Source organism: Lepidochelys olivacea (assembly GCF_965140295.1).
Source record: "Lepidochelys olivacea isolate rLepOli2 genome assembly, chromosome: 8".
Lineage (NCBI taxonomy): Eukaryota > Metazoa > Chordata > Testudines > Cheloniidae > Lepidochelys > Lepidochelys olivacea.
The window spans coordinates 94411652-94436264 of NC_140418.1; the positions used below are offsets into that span (position 1 = coordinate 94411652).

At 42.1% G+C, this 24613-nt stretch overlaps 2 protein-coding genes across 2 annotated transcripts in view; one reads left to right on the forward strand and one right to left on the reverse strand.

Moving 5' to 3' along the window:
* C8A (complement C8 alpha chain) overlaps nt 1-17157 on the reverse strand; it is a 40973-nt gene extending 23816 nt beyond the window's left edge. The window contains exons 1-5 of the mRNA XM_084637847.1: nt 16937-17157; nt 14045-14141; nt 12635-12779; nt 8557-8701; nt 5008-5197 (exon numbers count right to left, since the gene is read on the reverse strand). Of these exons, the coding sequence (XP_084493973.1) occupies nt 5008-5197; nt 8557-8701; nt 12635-12779; nt 14045-14141; nt 16937-17049 (690 nt within the window). The 5' untranslated portion in view covers nt 17050-17157. The remainder of the gene's footprint in view (nt 1-5007; nt 5198-8556; nt 8702-12634; nt 12780-14044; nt 14142-16936) is intronic.
* Nucleotides 17158-17394: 237 nt separating this feature from the next.
* The window catches only part of FYB2 (FYN binding protein 2), a 62392-nt gene continuing 55173 nt past the window's right edge, over nt 17395-24613 (forward strand). Inside the window, exons 1-2 of the mRNA XM_084635776.1 lie at nt 17395-17551; nt 18695-18801. Of these exons, the coding sequence (XP_084491902.1) occupies nt 18790-18801 (12 nt within the window). The 5' untranslated portion in view covers nt 17395-17551; nt 18695-18789. The remainder of the gene's footprint in view (nt 17552-18694; nt 18802-24613) is intronic.

Below are 24613 nucleotides of genomic sequence, written 5' to 3' on the forward strand. Positions count from 1 at the left end.
AAAGAAGAGGCATTACTTTTGCAGCTATGACCTGCCTTCTTTATCCTATAACTCTCTGTGCTGATGTATCTGATCCTGCCCCAAATGAAGTCAGTGGTAAGGTAATGCAGCTTATTATTAAAGTAGTCTGACACTTCCCATTACAAAACCCTGTTTTCAGTTGCTTATAACTTTGCCAAACCTTAATTGTTTTTGCTGAAATTTTCCCAGGTGGTGCCTAACTCACTCTGAATATTTTCTGGAAAATATCATCAAAAATGGTTCAACTGTTTCTGAGAATGGGGTTAGGGGGAAATAATTTTTTTTTGTTTTTGCTCACAATAAAAACATTCTTTGAACAACTCTAGTGCCCCTATACTTGAGAGCAGTGACTTGAAATTTGGCATGGTGGTGGCCTTTGTGTTAGGGATGTGCCTTTTGCCAAATCTGACTCAATTTAACCAAGTTTTGAGTCTTTTAAAAATCTACACCATAGATTAAATTATAAATTATAAACACCTGCTCAGAAGAGATGGCTTAGATTTTAGCAATTAAAATCTAAGCACATTCCACCCACAGTGAGCCCCTGACAGCTCCTAGCATGAGCATGCACCATTCCCACAGAGTTACTGAACACGGTCCATCCCAGGGCTACAGGGGCTCAGATGGACTTTTGCTGTAAGTGCTGCTCCTAGCTGTCTATGCTGGGCACTGGAACTAAGAGCAGGGGTCTCTCTCTCTTCGGGTATATCTGTACTACCCGCGGGATCGGTGGGCCACTATCGATCCAGCGGGGGTCGATTTATCGCATCTAGTCTAGACGCGATAAATCGACCCCCGAGCGCTCTCCCATCGACTCCTGTACTCCAGCACCATGAGACGCGCAGGCAGAGTCGCCGGGGGAGCGGCAGCAGTAGACTCGCGGCAGTGAAGACACCGCAGTGAGTAGGTCTAAGTACATCGACGTCAGCTACGTTATTCATGTAAGCTGAAGTGGCGTAACTTAGATCGGTTCCCGCCCCCACCCCCATGTAGCCCAGGCCTTGGACCCTCAGCGATGGTACCCAGGCAGTGTGGAGGAGAAAGCTCTCTGAGCTGAACACACAATGGTCAAAAAGCTGGACCAGGGAGGGGGAAAATGAGTAGACTGGGACAAGATGTCTGGGGCGGGAGAGAAACTGGGATTGGCTGGGCAAAGAAATTGTAACTGGGAGCAGAAAGGGAAGCTGAGACTGAGAGTTGGTGCGGGGGAGGCAGGGTAGAGGGAGTAGAAGTTGGGACAAGTTGGGCAGGGAGCCAGGTCGAGGAGTGGGAGCTAGTGAGGAAAACAGGAAGAGGGTGTCAGTTGGTGGTGGTGTGAGGGACATGGAAATTGGATGAGGAGCTGGGAGGAGGGGGGCTGTGCTTTCACCACATGAACTGCTTTATAATGCTACGTACTCTGAAAAATTAGGTCCTCCTAAACTCAAAATTTGTGGATTTTAATCTCAGTACTTCAACCCCACATCTCTAAAATGGGGATAATATTACCCTCCTCACAGGGATGTTGTGAAGATAATTTAATAGATGTCTGTGAATCACTCAGATACTGTAGGGATGAGTGCCAGAGAAAAGACCATGAAGAAATTAGTAATTCTTTCTTCAGAGCACTATCTGAATAGTATGCAGTGAATAAGCCCCTCGGGGTTGGGGCACAAAATATTGAACAGGTGCTTGTTAAGTGAGCACCGTCCATCCTGTGCATTGAATTTTCTATCCTGTGGAAAATATGGTATGTGATCATGTAATTATAAACTGCAGCATAACGCTTACACACAAGAGGGCCAAATTAAGATTGCACAGGCAACCTTAGTTCTGGCTTCCTTAACTTTTTAGTGCTTGACTTTGCAATCTTAACATTCTTTTAATTTTTTGGTAGTTTATACAGTGCATAACATTTTTTAGTGAAAGCAACAAGTCTCTGCATAGAATAGCTTGCCATCTTGAGGGGCATACAGAGAAAATACCGTTTTGGAGCTTTACAGTGAAGTAGCGCATTTAGAGTTCTGCAAGGCATTTGGTACTGCACCACATTTTGATTAAGAAACTAGAATGACACAAGCAACACGGCAAACATTAAATGGATTAAAAATGGGATACGTCTCTCAATATAATTGCAAATGGGGAAAACGTCATCTAATAGGTGTTTTTTCTCTTGGAGTCCTGCAGATTCTTGGCCCTAAATATTTAAAATTTTTATCAATGACTTGGAAGAAAACATGAAGTCATGACTGCTAAAGTTTGTAGATGACTCACAGATCAGGGGAGTGGTAAATAACAAATAGAACTGGTCACTGATACAGAGCCATCTAGATTGCTTGATAAGCTGGGATCTGGCAAACAATATGCCTTTCAATATGGCCAAAATCAAAATTCATACATCTAGGCACAAAATATACAAGCCATATTTATAGGATGGACTCTATCCTGGCAAGCAGGGACTGAACAGAAGCCTGAAGTGCGACACTGTAGCCAAAAGAGCTAATGGAATCCTTGGCTGTATAAACAGGGGAATATTGAGAGGAGTAAGGAGGTTATATTACTTCTGCATTTGGCACTGGGTGACCACTGCAGGAATACCAGGTCCAGTTCTGGTGTCCGTACTTCAGGAAGGATGTTGAAAAATTGGAGAGGGTTCAGAGAAGAGCCTCGAGAATGATTAAAAGGATTGGACAGCATGCCATATACTGAGAGACTCCAGGAGCTCGATCTCTTTAGTTTATCTAAGAGAAAGGGGGTGATTTTATCACAGTTTATATATATCTACATGGGAATACAAATTTGGTCTGCTAGATTGAAGAGCTTTCTATTATCAAGGTAAAACAAGATCCAATGGCTGGACATTGAAGCTAGACAAATTCACACGGGAAATAAGGTGGAATTTTTTTAACAGCAAGGGCAACTAACCATTGGAACAATTTACCAATGGTTCTTCGTGACTGAAAATGTTTAAGATACGCTCTAGTTTGAGCACAACAACTGGACTTGAAGCAGGAATTTAATTTAGGGAAGTCCTGCGGGGTGTGTTGTTCAGGTGGTCAGACTAGATCACAGTGGTCCCTTCTGGCCTTAAAATGTATTAATCTGAGGGCATGTCTTCATTAGCAACGTTAAGCACTGCCATGGCAGCGCTTTAACGTGGCTGTGTAGTCGCAGCCCCAGTGCTGGGAGAGCGCTGTAAAAAAACCACCCCCACAAGGGGAGTAGCTCCCAGCGCTGGTCCACTGTCTACACTGCCACTTTGCAGCGCTGAAAATTGCAGCACTCAGGGGGGTGTTTTTTCACATCCTTGAGTGAGAAAGTTGCAGTGCTAAAAAGTAGCAGGGTAGACCAGGCCTAAAAGTCCATCTCCACTGCAGGAAGAAGTGTGTGTTCTGTGGGAATGCATAGTAAAATTTTTGAAAGGGTGAAAATTGACTTAGAAGCTGAAGACCCATTTTCAAATATGGCCTAGGGCTAGGGCCAGATTTTCAAAGGCACCTAAAAATGAAGACAGGTCCCTTCTAGGATTTTCAGAAGTCCCTGTGGCATGACTATAGCATTCCTGTTTCTCCACAGTTAACAGACATGATCAGGATATTTTCCTATGGGGAGCTTACTAAATGGGGGACCTTCCTGGTGAGAGGGTTCTCTACTAGGTGCGTAAAGCATGGCTCTCTGTGTTTGACCTCATGCTACAGATCCTAAGCAAGTTAAGCATCTAACTCAAAACTATTTCAATGGGATTTAGGGTTGTGGGCCCAGATCCTTAAAGATACTCTGTTCAGCACTGCAATGCCTAACTCATAGGCTGCCTGCCACGCAGTGGAATCTTCAGCCTCAAGCTGGGTGCCCAGGCCCCGCATACGATGAATGGAGAGAGTTAGGCATAAGAAAGCACCTTCTTACAATCCTTAGGTGCTTTTGAAAACCACGCTAGGCTCTGATCTGTATTTTTAGGTGCTGAAATATCTTTGAAAATCTGGTTCTGAGTGACTTAACCAAGCTCACGTAGAAAGTCTGTGGCAGAGCAAAATCTCCATAGTTCCTAGACTAGTACCCTAACCATTAGATTATCCTTCCTCCCCTGTTTGTTATTTGTTTTGTGTTAGTGCCTAAAAGCTCTTGCCTCCATGTGCTGGGAAATGTACAAAGAGGTAACAAAGAGGCCTTCCCTGCCTCAAAGAGGCTATAGACAAAAAGTGGGTATAACAACCTGACAGGAGGAGCAAAAAGTAACAAAGCGGGGATTAGGATAAGCAATGGTCAAAGCACACTAACTGCTAACCATGGCAGTGATGACTTTACCCTGCAGTGTAGGAAGTTCTCAGCAGGAGAGGTGGAATTTTAAAGCTCCAGCATTATACAGACAGAGGTGGGGGTGGGAGGTGCCTTAGCTCTTCTATGGCACTTGTCATCCAGCCTGCAGATCTCAATGCACTGTAAAAGTGGGCAAGTATCATCATCCCCATTTAACAAATGGGGAAACTGAGGCACAGAGAGGGTGACGTGACTTGTCCAAGGTGTCACAGTTCGTTAATAGCCGAGCTGGGACCAGAAACCCAGTTCAGTGCCTTGTCCACTCAACCAGAATAAGTAATAGGATTGCTTGGGTGATGCAGCAAGAATCACATTAGTTCCTTGATGTGTGGATTTTAAAAATAACTATGTTGTGCAAATGCTTCTTGTTAACTAAAAAATTGTTGCTTTAGAGACTGTTGTAAAAGGTGGGTGTTGTGGAAGGATTTGAAGGAGAGCCTGATTGAAGGGAGTACTGGACCCAAAACATATGGAATTGCTCTAGTAATCTATTGTATCAAAATGCACAATCTCAGTAACAGCCCCAGAGCATATGAGGCTGCTCATCCATGAAAGTAGGTCTTCAATGTTATCTTTCTACTGCTGCAAATAACTGTAATATATATCCTGAGAAAATCTACATAACATCTCTAAGGCAAACTTCAGTTCCTAGTGAGAAAATGTTTCTAAATTAACATCTTAAATACTTACTAGAAATTGATATACATGGAAATTGTAGGGTTTTCTAAAATATTTCTCATCATCCCCATAGTACAAATGTTCACATGCAGAGTCATACTTCAATTCCCGCCATTCTCCATTGTAAATGTACTCACACTGGCCTCCATAATACTTAGGATCATATACAAATTGCATTTCTTCTTGTGTAAGAACATTGTATCTTTAATGAAAAGAGACATCATCCAGAAATTAACTATAGCTTTCTTTGCTACTACAAGAAAAATCGCTACCTTTTCTCTCTCCCCCCGCCCCCTTTGACTTTACATACATTCTGTTCTCAGACACTGGACTCTGTTTGCTTTGGATAGCAATGACTCAGGATCTTCGACTTCATAAATGGGAGGTTTTGATTCCACACCTCTCCATTTTTGCCCTCTCCTGGGGGAACTAAGCTAAAGTGATTTGTCTCTCTGACTAAAAATGAGACAAATAGCCTGTTATTTCAAAGACAGTATGGTAGAATCATAAATTAGAGATGGAAGACAGTAATGAAATCATCCAGTTCATCTATCTTCCAATAAAAGATGGTTCTCTGTAGTTCATTTTCTAGTATTTGGTCAGGTAGAGTTATAAAAATGTCCCAAATTGTGGGGCTTCCATCAAGTCCCTTGGGAAATCATTTCACAGCCTCCTAATCCATCTCAGTGTCACAGAATTGTTCCTGGTATTCAAAGTAAACGTTCTGTTTCTCAATTTCACCACTTTTTGCTAGTTCTCTCATTTACCTGTTTCCCCTTGGGTGTTAACACCCTCCATATATTTGTAGACTGCTCCCACCTAGTCAAATTATTCATAGTTGGTTCACTTAGTCATTCCATATTAGTCATTTCCTCCTGCTCCCTGACCATTTTAGATTCTCTTCTCTCAATTCCCTTCAGTTTGTCAATGTCTTTTTGCTAACTTGGTAGCCTGAAATGAAAGTAGCATACACTGATGTCCATTAAGAAATTCCTCAGAACTGGAAATCCTCTTCAAGAACATAAGAATGGCCATACTGGGTCAGACCTAAGGTCCATCTAGCCCAGTGTCCTGTCTTCCGACAGTGGCCAATGCCAGGTGCCCCAGAGGGAATGAACAGAACAGGTAATCATCAAGTGATCCATCCCCTGTCGCCCATCCCTAGGTTCTGCCAAACAGAACACCATCTAGGGACACCATCCCTGCCCATCCTGGCTAATAGCCATTGATGGACCTATCCTCCATGAACTTATCTAGTTCTTTTTTGAATCCTGTTAGTCTTGGCCTTCACAACATCCTCTGGCAAAGAATTCCAATGACTGACTGCGTTTTGTGAAAAAATATTTCTTTTTTCTTTTTTTTTTTAACATGCTGCCTATTAATTTCATTTGGTGACCCCTAGTTCTTGTGTTATGAGAAGGAGTAAATAACACTTCCTTATTTACTTTCTCCACACCAGTCATGATTTTATAGACCTCTATCATATCTCCCCTTTGTCGTCGTCTCTTTTTCAAGCAGAAAAGTCCCAGTCTTATTAATCTTTCCTCATACAGAAGCCATTCCATACCCCTAATTTTTGTTGCCCTTTTCTGAACCTTTTCCAATTTCATATATCTTTTTTGAGATGGAGTGACCACATCTGCATGCAGTATTCAAGATGTGGGCGTACCATGGGTTTATATAGGGGCAATATGATATTTTCTGTCTTATTATCTTGCCCTTTCTTAATGATGCCCAACATGCTGGTCGCTTTTTTGACTGCCACTGCCCATTGACTGGATGTTTTCAGAGAACTATCCACAAGATCTTTCTTGAGTGGCAACAGCTAATTTAGACCCCATCATTTTATATGTATAGTTGGGATTATGTTTTCCAATGTGCATTACTTTGCATTTATCCACATTGAATTTCATCTGCCATTTTGTTGCCCAGTCACCCAGTTTTCAGAGGTCCCTTTGTAGCTGTTTGTAGTCTGCCTTGGACTTAACTATCCTGAGTAGTTTTTTGTATCATCTGCAAAGTTTGCCACCTCACCGTTTTACCCTTTTTCCCAGATCATTTATGAATATGTTGAATAGGACTGGTCCCAGTACAGACCACTGGGGGACACCACTATTTACCGCTCTCCATTCTGAAAACCGACCATTTATTCCTACCCTTTGTTTCCTATCTTTTAACCAGTTACCAGTCCATGAGAGGACCTTCCCTCTTATCCCATGACAGCTTACTTTGCTTAAGAGCCTTTAGTCAGGGACCTGGTCAAAGGCTTTCTGAAAATCTAAGTACACTATCTTCAATGGTTTTCCCCCTTGTCCACAGGCATGTTGATCCCTTCAAAGAATTCTAATAGATTGGTGAGGCATGATTTCCAATTATGAAGATACTGAACACTTAATATTGTGTGCTTTGCCGAGGGAAATATAAATGACAGTAGTCTATGACAATGAAAACAAAATAAATATGTGGACTGATAAGCTTTTGATAGACTCCTTTGGGGCTTCTTCCAAAAAAACCCCACCAACACCATTTAACTCATAAGGAGTCTTTCCACCAACTTCTGTAGCTTTGGATCAAGTTAATGTAGTGGTTATATGATGAAGGACCACATTCTCATACTGTAGCTCCTATTTTCTTTCACATAAGGCTAAGCTTATATATATATATATATATATATACTTTAAATGATGCCATTTGCCAGTGTTACCTGTCTTAGATTCCACTTTTTTCTTACCTAATTCAGTCATAATCAGTTTAGGATTTGATTAAGCAATACTTTCTCCTGCAAGTAGGTACACTGAGGACAGGCCCTGAATGCTCTAAATCAATGCTCTTAATTCTTCAAAGTGGGGAAAGCAATCAGACTTAGCATTCAGAATGTTCTATTTCACTTCATATATTGCTTTCATTAAATAGAGAAAGTTATAGCTTAATAGGGCATTACAAAGGTGGGGAATTATTATTATTACCCTGAGGGGCAAGCAGAAACATGGAGGGCATGTCTACACTGCAACTGAATGCCAGTGGCTGGCCTGTGTCAGCTGACTCCTGCTCAGAGGGCTCCAGCTAGGGGGCTGTTTAATTGTGGGGTAGACGCTTGGGTTGAAGCCTGGGCTCTGAGACACTGCCAGGTGAGCCCGAGCCCGAGCCCGAGCCCAAGCCCAAATGTCAACACTGCAATGAAATAGCCCCCTAGCCTAAGTCTTGCGAGACTGAGCCAGCTGACATGGGTCAGCTGCAGGTGTTAACCTCTCTGGGCATGTCTAAACTGCAGTTAAAGTGATTTGTTCAAGCTTCCAGAGTGAGTCAGATGCAGAACTTGGATCAGATGCCATGTCTGTTGACTCAAAGTCCAGTGCCCTGTCTGCTACAGTGCTACTCACTGCTGTACCATTTAGACTGTGAAGTCCTTGGGACAAAATCCTCCTCCTCTGTTTTGTACAGTACTATGCATGCTGTCAGAGCTCAATTCATAGAGAAATGATGCTACTACAGAATAAGAGCAACATAAAAATGTAATCCTGGTCTGACTGAAAGAACAGCAAATAGAGATTAATTACTCACCCTTGGGCTGCTCTTTCAGACCCAGGAATTGGCTGTAGGTTTTCACAGAGGATTTCAATATCTTCATCCTCACAGTTACTCTCATCAGACCCATCTCTGCAGTCTGGCTCTCCGTTACATACAAGGTGGGGTTTTATACAGCGACCTGAAGTGTATATGTACATGTAATCTCTTAATCATCTCTACAATGCTTGTTCAGTCTAAGTAGGTAATTTTGGTTTAAGTGTTCACTGACACAAGTCCATAAAGAAGGGTTGAGCCTGCATCTCCTTATTCAGGCAAAAGTTCCATTTATTTCAGTAAAAGGAGTGTATTACACTCCAGGGTCTACACTGGCTTCTGTCATCGTAGAGTCTTCAGAGACCCTAGCAGCTAAAGCTCCTTCATGGGCACAGGTGGTGCAGAACAACCACAATCTTCTTTCACTGGTGGCCCATAGAGAGACATCTGAGTGTGGGCAGCCCTGGCTGTGGTAGCAGTATGGCTTGAGCATCCAGGGATCCAGTAACTCAGCTTCTCCCCGCAGCTGGATGTTAAGCTGCCATAGGCAACCTGCTTCCCTTCATGGTGAATTACCTACTCTGGTTCAAGAGGCCAGTAGGCAAGGTGCACTTGATGTCTTGTTCACAGAAAACTGTACAGTGGTCACCAGTAAAAAGTCACCCTTTGTTAAGTTACCCCCCACACTGGCATTTACAATACCCCTATTCATGTACAGGGGAAAGCTTGGTATCTCAGAAACCTCTGTGTGGTCAGGGCTGGCAAATGGTGGAACTATTAAAGGTGACCACTGTACATAAGAACGGCTATACTGGGTCAGACCAAAGGTCCATCCAGCCCAGTATCCTGTCTACCGACAGTGGCCAATGCCAGGTGCCCCAGAGGGAGTGAACCTAACAGATGGTGATCTAGTGATCTCTCTCTCCTGCCATCCATCTCCGCCCTCTGACAAACAGAGGCTAGGGACACCATTCCTTACCCATCCTGGCTAATAGCCATTAATGGACTTAACCTCCATGAATTTATCCAGTTCTCTTTTAAACCCTGTTTTAGTCCTAGCCTTCACAACCTCCTCAGGCAAGGAGTTCCACAGGTTGACCGTGCGCTGAGTGAAGAAGAGCTTCCTTTTATTTGTTTTAAACCTGCTACCCATTAATTTCATTTGGTGGCCTCTAGTTCTTATATTATGGGAACGAGTAAATAACTTTTCCTTATTCAATTTCTCCACACCACTCATGATTTTATATACCTCTATCATATCATCATAGAATATCAGGGTTGGAAGGGACCTCAGGAGGTCATCTAGTCCAACCCCCTGCTCAAAGCAGGACCAATCCCCAACTAAATCATCCCAGCCAGGGCTTTGTCAAGCCTGACCTTAAAAACTTCAAATGAAGGAGATTCCACCACCTCCCTAAGTAACCCATTCCAGTGCTTCACCACCCTCCTAGTGAAATAGTGTTTCCTAATATCCAACCTAAACCTCTCCCACTGCAACTTGAGACCATTACTCCTTGTTCTGTCATCTGCTACCACTAATAACAGCCTAGATCCATCCTCTTTGGAGCCCCCTTTCAGGTAGTTGAAAGCAGTTATCAAATTCTTCTCATTCTCATTCTTCTCTTCTGCAGACTAAACAATCCTAGTTCCCTCGACCTCTCCTCATAAATCATGTGTTCCAGTCCCCTAATCATTTTTGTTGCCCTTTTCTGAAGCTTTTCTAATGCCAGTATGTCTTTTTTGAGATGAGGGGACCACATCTGAACACAGTATTCATGGATTTCTATAAGGGGAATAAGATCTTCTCCTTCTTATTCTCTATCCCTTTTTTAATGGTTCCTAACATCCCGTTAGCATTTTTGACTGCCACTGCACACTGGGTGGACATCTTCAGAGAACTATCCACGATGACTCCAAGATCTTTCTCCTGATTCGTCATAGCTAAATTAGCCCCAGTCATATTGTATGTATAGTTGGAGTTATTTTTTCCAGTGTGCATTACTTTACATTTATCCACATTAAATTTCATTTGCCATTTTGTTGCCCAATCACTTAGTTTTGTGAGATCTTTTCGAAGTTCTTCACAGTCTGCTTTGGTCTTAACTATCTTGAGCAATTTAGTATCATCTGCAAACTTTGCCACCTCACTGTTTACCCCATCTCCAGATCATTTATGAATAAGTTGAATAGGATTGGTCCTAGGACTAACCCTTGGGGAACTACCACTAGTTACCCCTTTCCATTCTGAAAATTTACCATTTATTTCTATCCTTTGTTCCCTGTCTTTTAACCAGTTCTCAGTCCATGAAAGGATCTTTCCTCTTACCTATGACAACTTGATTTACGTAAGAGCCTTTGGTGAGGGACCTTGTCAAAGGCTTTCTGGAAATCTAAGTACACTATGTCCACTGGATCCCCCTTGTCCACATGTTTGTTTGACCCCCTCAAAGAACTCTAATAGATTAGTAAGACATGATCTCCCTTTATAGAAACCATGTTGACTTTTGCGCAACAATTTATGTTCTTCTATGTGTCTGACCATTTTATTCCTGTATTTATATCCTGTATTGTTTTTCATATGTATTACAATGTCTTACCTGCACTATTCACTCCCTCTGGGACACCTGGCATTGGCCACTTTCAGAAGACAGGATACTGTGCTAGATGGACCTTAGGTCTGACCCAGTATGGCCATTCTTATGTCTTAGGAAGTCACACTGCCCTCTCTCTCTCCCTCCCAGGTAGAGATGAGCTATTGCAGGAGTAGAACTGGTATCTTCTGCCTGCAGCAGAGAGGGGGCAGGATTCCAGAGGACTAGGCAGGGGGCATATACTCTGTGATTCATGGGGATCCATGCACCCCTTTGAGCAGGAATTTAGGGAGCCAGCAAGCTGGTGGATCTGTGATCTGCTAGCTATTCTTCACTACAGCGATGGGCAAAAGAGCCACAAGGGCTACTTCAGTGCTTTCTGCTATATCACTATAGCTTGAAAGAAAGGACTATTCCCTCCCTGCATCTACAAATCTTCTTAATGCTTATCTGGGTTACTTGGACCAGGATTTGGGCCTTATTGTTTAGAGAAAAGCAGAGTTTGAACTTGAAACCATCCTAAAACTTTCCCTGGCAATGTGCAGTGGAGCACAACTGTGGAGCCTGGGTTGGACACCTCCTAAGTTCTAAATAATGGATCCACTGTGTGGGAATCTTGTCAAGTTCATTTTGCGATGCTCCAGTATGTTTATTATCTAAGATCATGTTCCTGAATAGGAACTACAAGAATAAATTGCTTCAGTTGGCTAAGTGCAATTAACTCTGTCAGGTTAATGTACAGATTTGCCTTTTCAAGTTGCAGAAGGTGCTTTGGGAATTTGTTACAATAATTATATTCAGAAATGAATGTTTGCAGGAGGCACAACTTGAGAATACTTGTGCCACTGAAAATGAAGGGACATATCTGCCGCTGGAGTAAATTGGTGTCGCTCCATTGATGTCTGCAAAGGAATGCTGATTTCCACCAGCTAAAGATCTGTCCCTAGATATGGTGCAAATATTTCCTAACATCTAAAATGGTATTATATACTAGAAAGCAGAACTTGGCACTATTGTGTTGTAAGTAAAAACTATACTGATTCAACCTAATCTTGCAGGGACAGCCACCTGATCTCCTGATTCTACCGTAGCTAGTGCTGGTAGAAAAAATTTCTGTCAAAACTCTTTTTGATAGAAAATTGTTTGTTTGGTTTTTTGACAAAACAACATTTTCATGAAAGCTATCTGTTTTCCACAAATTTTAATTTTTCATCAAAAAACCGAATACCTGAAATGAGAGAGGTTGTGATTAAGCCAATATCTGAAATCTGGGCAGACTACATCTCCCATGATACACCACATCCAGGGACTCATAGGACACATTCCCTTCCCTTACCATGAGGAGAGAAAGTGGTGCATCATGGGAAATGTAATCTAGCCAGAGAATTTACACTGAGGAAGCTGAGGTACTGGTCCATTGCTCTCATTGATTATCTCATCCAGGACCAAAATTCGTTTGCTGTTATTCCCGATAGCATTTTACTTACCTGTCTCTTCACACTGAAAATCTTTTCCACAGCGTTGGCTTGCTGCACATGTTTCTGTTGCTCGGCATGCTGCCTCATCCCAAAAATGACCAGTGCATTTACTCCCCTTAAACTTGGCAGGCTGCAGCAAAGTTCTGTATCTGTACTAAATCACATTGAATAATAAAATAAAATAAAAAAGCAAAGAAACTGGCCAATTAACAAGAACTTTATACCCAGAAATTATAAGATTTCGATTAAATATTTAGTGGTAAAAACAAATCTCCTTTACAAATTAACCTGTTAGAACGTGTTTTAATTATTTAGGAATAAATAAATATTACTGCAGCCAACTATGGAAATTAAAGGGCTTAGCAAGAATGAAAATAAGGTGAGAGACAATGGGCTGGATTTTTTTTCCCCCTCCTTCCACTGTTGTAAATTTGGTGTACATCCATTGACTTCAGTGGAGTTACTCCTGATTTACACCAGTGTGAGTTGAATAACACCTATTATTTTGAACTAAGCGGCTCTTTAACAGTGGTGGAATAGATTACATATTAATTTCAACATCCTGCAGATACTGCAATCCTTTCGGATGGAGCAGAGAAACTTCCCAGTCCTCATTTTCTGTTAATTGCACACATTTTAACTAACTGTCCCTGTTCCATTAGGCCCAACACCTGGCAAAGTTAGTTAATTTTTCCAAATTCTGGACCTTGTGCCTTTGTTCTATGCCTTTGATGTGGTATTAAGCTTTTCCAGTTACATATGCTTTGGAGTGGAATGTGGTGAGAGCTATAGGAATATCAGATGCAGACAAACAAAAATCACAACTGAGAGTAATGGTGGATGCTGCTGCCTATCAAACTGAACAAAAAGAAAAGGAAGAGCAACCCCATCTGGAGTATAGTTCTTCCTTTCTCTCTCATTCCATATGCTTGACCTCTTGCTTTCTGCCTATAATATAAGTGGAAAATAGAAGTTATGACCAATACTTAACAGTTATGAAGAAACACGTGAAATGATACAAAAATCAGAGTAAACAGAGCTGATGAACAAAGAATGCTTTCCAAAGTGTTTTTATATCTGAGTATTTGCATTGAGTCAACAGAAATTCAATTAAAACCCAGCTAAATAAAGAAGAAAACAATTAGCCAAATATTGCATGCCTGATTCTTCTCTCATTTGCACCAGTTTTGCACCTTTCTAACACTTTTGGCTTCAATTAAATTACTCCTAATTTACACCAGCATAAGTGAGAGGAGACTCAGGCCCCGTGTTTCTAATACAAGATAATGTTTATCATATTTGGATGAGTTTACTGGATGTTTCAGAAACTATGAATATGCATAATACATATAATTAATCTGTGTACGTGCTCATCAGACACATCTGAAGATAAGTGAATACATTATGGTTGAGACTTACTTTTTTCTCTTGGCAAGGAAAGCAACCAGTCCATTCTGACCACTGGCTTAGCTGACAGTTCACAGGAGCTGGAGTATTGACATCTCGGCTGGTTCTTCTGAAGAGAGTAAATGATACCGGCCTAAGTTTTGGCGTGGAGTTTTAAGAAGAGATAATAGCTGTGGAGCCAAGCAGCAGGAGGAAAATCATATCCATTTTCCATACAATCACAGATTTTAGAGGAAACTAGAAACTTTTGCTGGGGAGAGTTGGCTCCAAACCACAGGTGGTGTAAATCAGTGTAACTGCACTGAGCTCATTGGAGCTGCACCAGGCTGCGCCAGCTAAAAATCTGACCAATAGAATTTGCCAGTGGCAGAAGAAAAAGCAGGAACTGGATGTCTTGATCTCCTGTTTCCTGCTCTACCAATAGATTACCTCCTTTTCCAGTATGGTATATGTGATAATGGGTGTTGTAAAAACCAAACATAAAGCTCCTAATAAATAATGGTTTATACCCACGTTCTAGAATATGACCAGAAACAGAATGCTGGAGACAGAAGAGAAAGCTGATTTGAATTCACACTGAGAATCCAAGTAAAAATAACAAACAGCATTTTGACCTTGAAGCTTCTTTTGAGGACAATTTGTAAAGGAAAGCATATAATTAATATGAGAGGAAATGTAAAGGTGGAGGCCACGAATACAATAGACACAGAAGATCCAGTAGGAGAGGGTATTGCAAAAGGATGAGGTGCAACTACTACATTGAGGAAAAAGAAAGCAAAATACTCTGTAGTGAAGTGGAGGAATAGCAAAAATATAAAAGTTTCGAGTGAAATCCACTTTTCGCTTTTCCTCTCACATCTCACCCCCAAATTGTCAAGATAATGTAATTACAAGTGCATGAACATGGCATTACAATGTCAACACAGAGTTAAAAAAACATTAATGGAAATTTGGAAATGATTCTGAAATGCGTAGATGGAATGAAACCATGTCAATACAATTCTAAATGTGATTGGGCTAAATTGTACCCTTCCTTTTGCCTGTGAAATCCCTTTGCCATCAGTCTATTGCACTGGCTTTTTATCGGTATAACTGAGAGCAGAATAACCATTCAAATCTGTAAAGACCACGGGTCAAATTCTCTTCTGGTGTAAATAAGTGAAACTCCACTGAAGTCAACAGAGCTCTACACATTTGCACCAACCAGTAATTTGCCCCAGTGTTCTGATAACACAACCAAACAATATCCGTGTGAGTATATGGAATCCACCTTATAATTTTACAGTCTAATTTAATGATATGGTTGAAATGCACTGTACACTACAGCATATAGGGAAACTAAATCCCCCCAAAGGAAAGGACACAACAACTATTAAGGCTGAGGCATAGAGGGCCTTATTCAAAACTCACTCACTCACTCCCTACTCAAAGAAAACTCTCATTGTCCTCAAAGGGAGTTTTAGCCACGTAAGGAGTAAAAAAAAAAAAAAAAAAAAGTGCTGTATAAGGCTCAGAAATTCAGTGTACAGACATAATTCTCTCTAGGCCTGATCCAAAGCCCATTGAAAGACTCTTATTGACTTCAACGGGCTTTGGATCAGATCCTCAAAGAAGCTCATACATAGCACCAGGGAAATATTTGTCTTATCACCCAGTGCAGTACTTATGAGCTTTTGCCCATCAAATCTTACAATTTGTATTTGGATAAAGCATTGTTTTGTGTTGTGGAGTACTGTACCAAAATAGCGGTGTCTGCCTTAGCTCAAAACATGTTTTGTGGGTTTATTTCTAACCCTCAGCATGATGATTATTTTTGGCGATTAACTAATGAGCAATCTGTTTTACTTAAGAGACTATGGTCCAAAAAGAAACACTGATAATTAGAGGAGGTATGGGGTACATTAGGGATTCATCAGAAGCTTGAGAAGAGAGAATACTAAATGAAACACACAAATGCTCAGCAAAGGAGCCTGTGGATACAGATCAGTGTGCTAGATGAAAACACACTGGATCTGCAGACAAACAGCAGAAACATGAAGACGGAGCACCCTAGAAAACATATATTCGTCCTGACGGAAGGGTTTGGTGGCTATACCCTTCAGCACTTCATAAAGTATTTAATTGGCTCACCTTCACCTAGCTTTTTAAATTTACCTTTTCATTATTCTGCCTTGTTTGATAAGTTCATCAAACATCAAAAATCTCTGCTTTGTTCACTTTCAAAAGGGATTACCAGAGTAAGCCTTCATAATTAAATGTATCTCTACCAAGCATTATTTCCTTTCTATGTCCTCCCTGCCTCCATGTTCCAATTATCACGGATATCTTTTTTGAGCCTTCAAAATCATATTTGCCTTTAAAACAAGTTTGCAATTAACAGCTGCAGAAAAATCCAATATTTTTTCCTATCTTCAAACTGTTTTCTTTAAAGAAATGTCACTTGTTTGTTCCTTTTTTAAGCCACAATGACATCGTAATGAGATACAATGGGGAAATAAATATAAAGACATTTAATTCATTATTTCAATGTTGAGCAAATCAAATAATGTTTAACATTCAAATCATAAATATGACATAACTGTAGTGTTGCAAACACTACAATTGAAAGCAAAATATTAATTATAAATAAAGCTTGATATATAGGAGATAGCAACCCAAAGTACACAAATATAGCACAGTAAATTTAAAATGAATGAATATTCTCCCTTAAAAGAATAAAGTATTATGCAAACAACAAGGAATGCCAATTACTAGACTATGATTTGGATGATTGCCAATATTCTTTTCTGGTAGCTGTTTACAGATAACAGTGCCCATATGCCTCCATTTGAGACTGAATTGATGGGCTAGCCAGATAGACAGTAATGTACAGCTGTATGTTAAATTATATAGAGATAGACTTACCTCTGGGAAGGCAATCCTGTTACCTCACTATGTGCTGTAACTGTATCCTGACATGATATTAGATAGGCTAACCAGAGAATCAGAGGAGAAACTTCATTCAGGCTCCACCACATTTCTTTTACATATGTAAATATTTCCTATAAAATAGTTGAAAACAAGTTTTTCCTTTGCCTTGGAGACCCTTTGGTTCCAGTGCTGATGGGTAGAATAGCAAAACCTCCCAATTCTGAGCATTGCAGAATACTGTAAATCATTGACAAAAGCACAAATCAAATCACGGGGCCCCAAGATGTATTCTGAAGGTCATTGCCTTCTTTTTAAACAAATGCCCAGATATTAGGCAAGGGAATATATTTAACCAAGTTTCTATTTACACATTAAAGTCAAATAAGACTTATCAGTGAAATGATCATTGGACCAACCTCAGGCACTCTGACTAATTTTGTGGGAGAGGGATTCCTATTTCATTTAATTTTGTAACTTGTATGTAATTTTTGGTGCTTCTGATAACTAAAATAATTAGCTGTGGGGAAGTTTGGCAGTATGGCAAATTGAATATTCTAGAATTCGGTGACAAGGAACAGAAAATGCCATGCACTGTAAGGAATACTAAAGGTAATGGCAATTCATTTTTCTCCATTGTCTGTTTCAATAAAATAGTTCCCAGAGTCCAAGGATGTGGGTGAGTTATTGCCTGACTCATAATGGCTGTCGGGTTTGCCTATGCAGTCACTGCGTCACCGGAATCTAAATCTTTGTTTTCTAAAGTGATCTGGGATGAAAAAGATGCACCTGAAATCTAAAGTTCTGTTCTATTCTATATGCTCTGTGAACCCAGCTATCAAATCCATCTGCAGCCCAAAGTTCTGACGACCTTTAATATAAATGGCTGCTTTGCACAGTCAAATGCCTTCTCCATGATAACAGATCAGAAACATACCATATATAATGAAAATTATTTGTGGAATGCCTCCTAGAAATAAGGCTGGGCTGGTTTGTGCAACAATTTCTAACTGCTGGGCTTGGTCAATTATTTATTTTTTATTAGAGGGCGAATTGATATGGAGAGATTTAAGCGGTAAAGCAATGCACATCCTGTTAGAGGTGGAATTAAAGAAATGCTTTCCAAGGTGTTACATATAATCTCACTTTCAGTTATGATTCCATTTACAACATTATGAATTGAACTTGTCTGTGTGTTGGATTGCTGTTTCTAATTCTTTGAACCTCTTTGCTTGAAATGCTGGCAATGCGTTAGATGCACAATTTATACGGTCTAACTTCAGGAAAGTATCCCCAGAGCTTCAGATTGGGACAAAACAATAAGCTGGATAAATGGGGATAAAAGAAGACTCTCAAATCGGGGTTAGGCTATGGGCTTGATCCTGTACCTGGTGAAGTCAATAGAAAAGCTCCCACTGGTTTCAATGGAAGCTCTGGATCAGGTACTATGTTAATATTTTTATTCCAAATCAGTTTCTCCTGATGTTGAGGTACTCTGTATTGCTGGCATATAATTAGAAGCCTCATAACTTTTCATTTAGAGCCCTTGTGTACCTAAAATCTGAGGCAGATTAGCTCAGTGTAAACAAATTTGATCACACGTGTTCCTTGCTATTCTCTGTTCCAGTTGAAGAGATTTAGATGGCTCTTGTGTGAATTGCATCTCTACTTTCTTAATGTTTTGCTCAAGCTGCATGGGGGAATCATTCTTTTTCCTCACTGATAACAATATAGTATTTTGTTTCACTTCAACAGGTCTCCAGCTCAGTCATAAATACTAGTGTCTTATCCACAACAGCTGGAATTAATTTCTGCATGCAGAAACCATCAGTCTTGTAAATATCACCTGAATGCCACATATGGTAAGACAGCTGTATTAAACAATAAGCCTACAAAAGCCTGGGCTTACGGTATGATGATATCACACTAACTAACATTAAATTTCTGTGTAGCAATTTAGAACTAGCACTTCTGTATTTGAGGGTTACATTTTTTACTGTATTCAAATCTCTTCCACTGTAAGGAATCAGATTCTCTGAGAGAACTACCCTTACTTTTTTCATAGACATTTTGGGGTACACTATTTTTAATACTATAAATCTTAATTCCTGAATATGATGCTAATTTAGGACTGATCTAAAGACCACTGAAGTCAACTTCTTTTCTAGTTCCTATACCACACTCATCACTGTAGTAACTGAGTACTTTCCAGTATTGCATTATGCAATGTGCCTAACATCTGTCGCATGTTTGTGCTCTCATTTTCTCCCCAAGAGGAGAAATGTATGCAGTGGAGTGTCTTCTGCTGGTCGGGTTGTGTTGTGTGTGGGTGGTTGTTTTTTTTATATACATATGCACATTGGTATGTATTAATGTTAGAGAAGGCAATGTCAAATAAATGTGCCTCGCACTTAGGGCTTGTCTACACTACTGTGTGGGGTCCATCTAAGATCCGCAACTTCAGCTATGTGAATAGCGTAGCTGAAGTCAATGTACGTAGCTGTCAACTTATTGCAGTGAAGACACCGCGGTAAGTAGATCTAACGCTCTCCTGTCGACTCCGCTTGCACTTCTCGTTCTGGTGGAGTACTAGAGTCGATGGGAGAGCGCTCAGTGGTTGATTTATCACGTCTATACTAGATGTGATAAATCAACCCCCGCTGGATCGATCGCTGCCTGCTGATCCAGTGGGTAGTGTAGACAAGCCCTTAGAGTGGAAGGTGATGAATTTGTGATGGACCTTAGTTCCTGGGGGAGTTCATTCCATAGTCTCAGACTGGACCCTGTGAAAGGTTTACCTTCTAAGCAGATGAGCGTTACCCTTATTGTTGAGAGTTTCACTGTGTCAGAGGAACAGAGTTGTCAACCATGGTCTTCATCCCAAAGCTTTAGGTGGCCTTTTAATATCCTGGGCCAAGGCTACGGAGAACCTTGAAGCTAAGGAGTAAGACTTTGAACTTAATTCAATATTCTCTGGAAAGCCAGTGTACAGGGTGGAGAACAGGTTTGATGGGCCTGCGTGCAATGAGTCATTTCTGAGCCTGACAAGTCCTGCTGAGCCTGAGCCTGCTGTGTCATTCCTAAACCTGATTGCTTGAGGGCTCCATGTCAATCAACCAGCACTCAGCCAGTCCACAGGCAAAGGTTTAACTAGGTGACCCCAAGGCCAGGGATATAGGCTCCCAAGGAGAGCAGCCATTCCAGTCTGCTCAACGTTGCTACCTCAGAGAGACTATCCCTTGTTGCTTCTGTTCCAGCCCCACCCTGTGCATGTTCCTGCTCCAACCATGTTCCAACCCCCTTCTTGATTCCTGCTCTGACCCCTGGCTCCAACCCCAGGCCCGACCGCTAGGCCTGACCGCCGATGCACCAATCACTAGGCCTGACCATCCATTTCTCAGTTTCTGACATTGTGGTAGCCTGTGTTGTTGAGGAGATACGCTGCAGCATTCTCTTTTAGCTGGAGTTTCCTAAGCTCCGAAGGCTTCATGCCCAGGTATATTACATTGCAATAGTCCACCCGAGAGGTGACAAAGACGTGAATAGCTGAGGGCAGGTCATTATCCGTCAGGATGCGATGCAGTCCCCTAGTCCACTGGAGGTGGTAGAAAGTGTTGTTCACAGATGCTGCTATATGAGAGCGTAGCCGCAGTGAGGAATCCAAGAGCACTAAAGCATAGACTATATTGACCAGTTGTGGTGTGTACCTTCAATGAAAGCAGACTGCACCGTGGCTGCTAACTCTTCAGAAGGCTTCCTCTTGCCCACCACATCACCGTTTACTTAGGTTCAGCTTCAGCCAACTCTTCTTTGTCCATGAACTGATCTTGTCCAGTGGCTGTGCATTTTGGTGGCAGTGGTGTGATTGTATGGATGAAGGAGAAGTCGAGCTGGAAATGGCCTCACTGTAATATACCACCCCGTCCTCTACATTTTGCTGGCACTTGATTCCAGTTGCCTGATCATTTTATCTAGTGCAGGGGTGGGCAAACTATGGTCTGTGGGCTGGATCCAGCCCCTCAGGACTTTGGATCTGGCACATGGGATTGCCCTCCATGGTGCTGTAGGCCCCGCGCCACTCTCAGAAGTGGCCAGCACCACGTCCATGGGGCCCCAGGGAGTGGGGGGCAGAGGGCTTCATGTTTGCCCTTGCCTCCAGGCACCGTCCCCTGCAGCTCCCATTTGCTGGGAACGGGGAACCGCGGCCAATGGGAGCTTTGGGGGAGGTACCTGGAGGCGTGGCAAGGGCAGCGCATGGAGCCCTGTGCCCCCCACTCTAGGGTCCGCGCATGGACGTGGTGCCGGCCGCTTCCCAGAGCAGTGCCGTGTGGGGCCAGGGAAGGCAGGCAGGGAGCCTGTCCTGGCCCCGGTGCATGCTGCTGCCACCCCGGAGCCGCTGTAGGTAAGCAGCACAGGGCTGGAGCCTGAACCCCTCCTGCACCCCACCCCACAACTCCCTGCCTGCACCTCACACCCCTTCTGCACCCTAACTCCCTGCCCTGAGGCCCCTGCACCCCAACCCCCTTCCCTGAGCTCCCTCATACACCCCTTCTCTGCCCAATCCCTTGCCCTGAGCCTGTTCCCGCACCCCAACCCCCTGCCCCGGCCCTGCATACAATTTCCCCACCTAGATGTGGCCCTCGGCTCAAAAAGTTTGCCCACCCCTGATCTAATGGCTGCATGTAGATGTTGAAGAGGTCCAGAAAGAATTGATCTCTATGGGATTCAACAAGTGAGGAGTCTAATAGTGGGGGTACAGGTCTCCATTGACTTCAATGGGCTTTGGTTCATGTCCATAGTATGTGATCCATCCAAGCACATGTTTAACTTTAAAGACATGAATTGTCCTTTTGCATGCAATGGGACTTCCTGCATGTTTTAAGTTTAAAGATGCTTTGGGGCTTTGATGGATCAGGACCATATTATGACAACCAGTCCCTTAGTAATACCTACAACAGATACTTGGATAGATAAAAGACAAAGCTCAAGAAGTCTTTTTTTTTTTTTAATTGTGTTTTTTCATTGCCCTCCCTACAATGCCTGAATAGAGCTCCTCTTAAAATTTCTGAAATTAATCATGTGATAACTTTGATTGGACTGACCAATACTTTTCAGCTTGATACTTTTTAATTGAACATCTACATTGTCTACTTTTAGGATCAGTAAAGTTGCAAACATCTTAAAATAGCTAAACAGTTACCATGATTCTAAACCCTGACAGAGACAGATGAGCCTAGCACTCCCTCTAGTGGAAAACAAATGCAACAGAATACCTTTCTACGGAAATAACTAGAAGCTCGGTTTAGTAGGAATGATCCATCTCTGAAAGTGACTTCAGCACAAGGCTCTGCACCACTTTAGCTGGGTAGCATTACGTGAGGGTTAAGTGATGCGCAGTCTTTGAGCTTCCCTCTGCAGAGAGTGATATACAGCAAGTCCTCCAGGGAGTGTAGAGATACTATACTTCATGGAGGACTTGCTGGATGCTCTTTATGCAGACTTTGGTTTCTGACATGCTTTGTGCTGGGACAGAAACGAAGAAGCCCAGCACAGGATAGTTGCAGGCTGCAGCTACGCAAAGCATCAGCAAGTTTGTTAAATCATTTCTGTACATCGTTCTCTTAATGAAAAGGGCTATCTTGCCACCAGTCTGTTCATCCTAAAGACACTGCACTGAGAATCAGTTTCAGCCTGTTGGAATCTGATGCTGCTCAATACATATAGTTACATGAGAGTTATATTTTAAAGCCAGTCCTGTCAACACAGGTTCCAAATTTCTTCAAAGTTCTGGAGTGTTTCAGTGTGAGGTTTCAGAGTAGCAGCCGTGTTAGTCTGTATTCGCAAAAAGAAAATGAGTACTAGTGGCACCTTAGAGACTAACCAATTTATTTGAGCATAAGCTTTCTTGAGCTACAGCTCACTTCATCGGATGAATTCAGTGTGAGGTGTTTAATTTGGGTCCATCACTGGTCCAGACCTGTAATCTTGGTAACCACCGACAACTTTGGGGGAATTCATAGATTCTGTCTGACTGGCCTATCAGCAGTTTTTTGTGCAGCCATCATCATGGCATTGAGGCACCACTGTATCCAAACAAACCTATGTGATGATCTTGAATCACACATGGTCACTTTAGCCAAAATTTCCACATGTTGGTGCCTAAAGTTAGACAATTTAATCCATATTTAGGCACCTAAAAACGTGGCCTGGTTTTCAACATGCTGAGCCCCCAGTGAAGTCATTCAGAACTATGGGTGCTCAGCATCTCTGGAAAAACAAGTTGCTTTTAGGTGTCTCATTAGGAATTGACATGTGTCAGGAGGTACACTAACCATTTCCCTCCTTGGCCTGGTTAGCTGGGCCTAGGTCACCTAGGCAGAGCCAAGGATTAAACCTCTTCTTTTTTGTGTCAGGCCTGCTGATGTTTGGAACGAAAATATGGAGCTGTTAAATGTCTGGGGAACAGATGGAGTAGGAGCTTCTTAACCTACTGGGCCTAAGTACCACGGATAACAGGAGATAGAAAATAAGGAGTGACTTATCTAGTCTTTTCTCTCTCAAACTCAGGAAGAGATTTTGCTTTCCTGACTGGTCCCCAGAAAAGGGCTTTCATTCTGATTTCGTTTGTACGTAGACAGGGAGAGTTCCTTATTGGAAACTTTTGTTTATACCCTGAGAAACTACCATGTTCCTGTTTTGGGAGCATGCTGGAGAGACATCCAAGCCAGTGCAAACTTGCCTAACTGTATGCACCTGAGTTTGGGCCTTAACATTTTGCACTCATCCAAAATTTGCATATGGTAGTGCACCCTGTTGCAAGGTAGCTAGATGGAGCATTTCGCTAAGGTATAGCTTCCAAGCAATAGTAAGTTTAGACCAGCAGGCTCCATAGCACTGCAAGTGCCATCTCTTCTTCAGGAAGTCCTTCTTCTAGGCCAGCAATGCCTCAGGTTTGTCTGTGGATAGCATAAGGCAAGCTACTCGATGGAAATACGTTTGCAGGCATCAGTTAGAGAGAGGTCAAACTGAAAACCAACCCTGTGGTTTTACTCTTCTAAGCTCCACCCGCAAAATAAGCTTCGCCCACTTGCGCAATGTCAAAATGAGACACTTGAGATACTCAAATTCTGGTCAGGCATGCTCTGCACTGGGCTTCTTGTGCTTGTCTTCTCCACAGTGGGGTTCAAATACACCTCTTGCTGAGCTCCTCTTGCTTCCCATATGTGGGTGTCAGATACCACTAGAATGCCTCAGCTATGCCCTTCTCTTTTCTTAGGGCAATGTGTGCATTTACACAGTACACATGCGGCTCTGTCAGCTTGTGAAACCTATTCAGTTGCAGCTGTCAGTCTCCACTCACTTTCCTTTCCACAAACCTGCAACGACCTTAGGAAACATTCTCTGGAAATATCTATTTTCCCCTTCCTTTGGGGGTCTGTGACTGCACACGCAACATGCAATTACTTCTGAGGCTATGATGAGTGACAATGAATTTTCAGTCTATTCCCACCCTCTAATACTATGACAGTAACCTAATGTTTCCAGCAATGATGTCCCAGGCATCACTTGACTCAAGCAGTCTAGGAAAGAAAGGGTCTGAAATGTCCTTACATTTCCCTACTCTTTTTGGGCTGGCTCCTCTCAGCTCCACAAACAGCACCTGCCCCCTCTCTG